The sequence below is a fragment of the Nannobrachium achirus genome (assembly GCF_963921795.1).
Source record: "Nannobrachium achirus genome assembly, chromosome: 2".
Classification (NCBI taxonomy): domain Eukaryota; kingdom Metazoa; phylum Chordata; class Actinopteri; order Myctophiformes; family Myctophidae; genus Nannobrachium; species Nannobrachium achirus.
This window is the reverse complement of record NC_137811.1, coordinates 58,716,246-58,718,375: the sequence shown is the minus strand read 5'-3', so window position 1 is coordinate 58,718,375 and position 2,130 is coordinate 58,716,246. Positions and strand designations below refer to the sequence as shown.

General features: G+C 48.4%; 1 protein-coding gene across 1 annotated transcript in view; it reads right to left on the bottom strand.

Annotated features, from left to right (window-relative positions):
- Window positions 1–670: 670 nt before the first annotated feature.
- The window catches only part of lyplal1 (lysophospholipase like 1), a 68,092-nt gene continuing 66,632 nt past the window's right edge, over window positions 671–2,130 (bottom strand). The window contains 2 exon segments of the mRNA XM_080744855.1: window positions 671–1,244; window positions 1,247–1,367. Coding sequence (XP_080600981.1) covers window positions 1,132–1,244; window positions 1,247–1,367 — 234 coding nt within the window. The 3' untranslated portion in view covers window positions 671–1,131.

The window sequence follows — 2,130 nt, the reverse complement described above, 5'->3', positions numbered from 1 at the left end:
GTTTGCACAGGGCTCTACTTCCTGTATTGTCCCAGCTCAGATTCTGAGCCTGGGACAACTTCCTGCCCAGGAATATCATAGTTTTGGCCCAGAGGTTCTTCTCGCCCCCCTAGTGGCGAAAAGAAGAACCTCTGGGAACTCAGATTGGGGGGTCGCTAACCACTTCCTTCCAATAACCATTAATGAAGCGATGTGTGTTATGGAGCAGCGCTACTGAGCAAACAGTGCGGACCTCGGCCCAGACACATGTTCAACACATTTCCAGCAGATCGATGATGGATTCTGAAACAAAAAAAAACACACACACACACACACAAACACACGGACACACACACACAGAGAGGAAGCATCAGAGATAAAGAGCTGTTTCTCAACCCCGGCCAAACAGAGTCAGTGCCAAACTGGACCGATTTAAACTGGACAAATCCTGCTCTCTCCACCCGCGCAGGGTGTTGACTCTCAAGGGCCTCTTGTGAGCTTTGAGCATATTGGAGGACGAGGTGACGTGAGACACCAAAAGCTCCTGCGAAAGTGTAAGCAGGCACTCAGAAGGCTTGAAACACTTATCCGTCACTTGTACCGTTTTGTCGGCACACAAACCATACAGCAGGTGTTCCAGTGAGTAATTGAGCACGAAAACATTTGTGTAACATAAAGCGAAAGAAGGAAGGAGGAGAAAAAAAAACATGTTTATTGAAAAGCTCACAAAGGTGCCGAATTACCAGGGAGGTAGTATCTGGGTTGTTTTGGGGGAGGCAGGGATGTGCAGAGAATGTTAGAGAGGCAGGGGCTGAAATTCCTAAAAGGTCATTTTGGTGAAAATCTCCAAAATAGCAGAGTTGTGAGCTTGGAGGTCGGCTATTTTAGATGCTTGATTTCTACACAGAGAGGGCAATTCTTTCAACATGAGATGCTGCATTCAAGTTCAGGAGACTTTGGACGAGGCAATTGTCTTGAATGCTGCCTTCAGGTATGGCATGGAAAGAGGGCATTTGCATTTCTTTCACCATAGTAAAAACTGCATTCATGGTCTGGAGAGGGCACTTTTTACAAACGGATAAAAGGGCAGAGGCTCAAGCCCCCTTTGATGTCTATGTGTGCACGTGCCTGGGGGGAGGGGTGGGGTATTGGTCACTGTCCGTCCGGGGGCAGCTTGGCGATGATCCAGGAGCGCAGCAGCTCCATCTCGGTCCGGGACAGCTGGTGGTAAAGCCCAGGGATGGAGTGGAAGGTGGCGGTCATGCAGCCTTGCGTAGCAGTGACCACGTGTCCTCTCCCCACTGGTGAAGCACCAGGTCATCGTTGGTCCCGTGGCACTGGAACAGCTCAGGGAGGGGCTGTCCAGCTGCGACCCTCTGTTCCACAGCCTTGGGGAGACACACAGATTACTCCTAAATATATTTCTATACAATACCGAGTGTTGACTCTGAAGGGGGTTCAAATGTAACCGAATGCACCCTCTCAGAGTCACTAGTAAGACGCCTCAGGGCGACAAGGCGCGACCTCACCCAGGTCGCGCTATGTCAGGGCCGTCTGGCCAGTGATGTAAATCGGACCAGTTACCCATATATTGAGACTCCTGTTACCCATATAGAGATCCATGTACTGTATATGGAGATATGCTGTGAGGCCACAAACATGCTTACTCAGTTATTCGTTATGTGAAAATCCTATGACGTCTATCACATCTGATATCATACATACAATGCCTTTTATACCCATACATGGAGATCCCTGTCTGAACCAGCCACACAGAAGTGGGCTGTCTTCCTCCATACATGGGCATTCCCATATGAAGTCCTGTTAGATATGGGCTTAATATTGATGACATCAGGGATCTCCATATATGGGCATAAAAGGGATAGAGTGGTTCCCATGACATCACAACATACAATCCCTTTTGCCCATAAATGCAGATCCCTGATGTCATCAATATTAAGCCCATATCTAACAGGACTTCTTATGGAATGCCCATATATGGAGGAAGACAGCCCCTATCTGTGTGGCTGGTTCAGACAGGGAACTCCATATATGGGCATAAAAGGTATTCTGTTAGTGTGACATCACAGTGAAGCCAGAGCGTGATGTCTGAGCTGCAAACCCATTCTGTTAAGAGTGGTTCCCCTGACA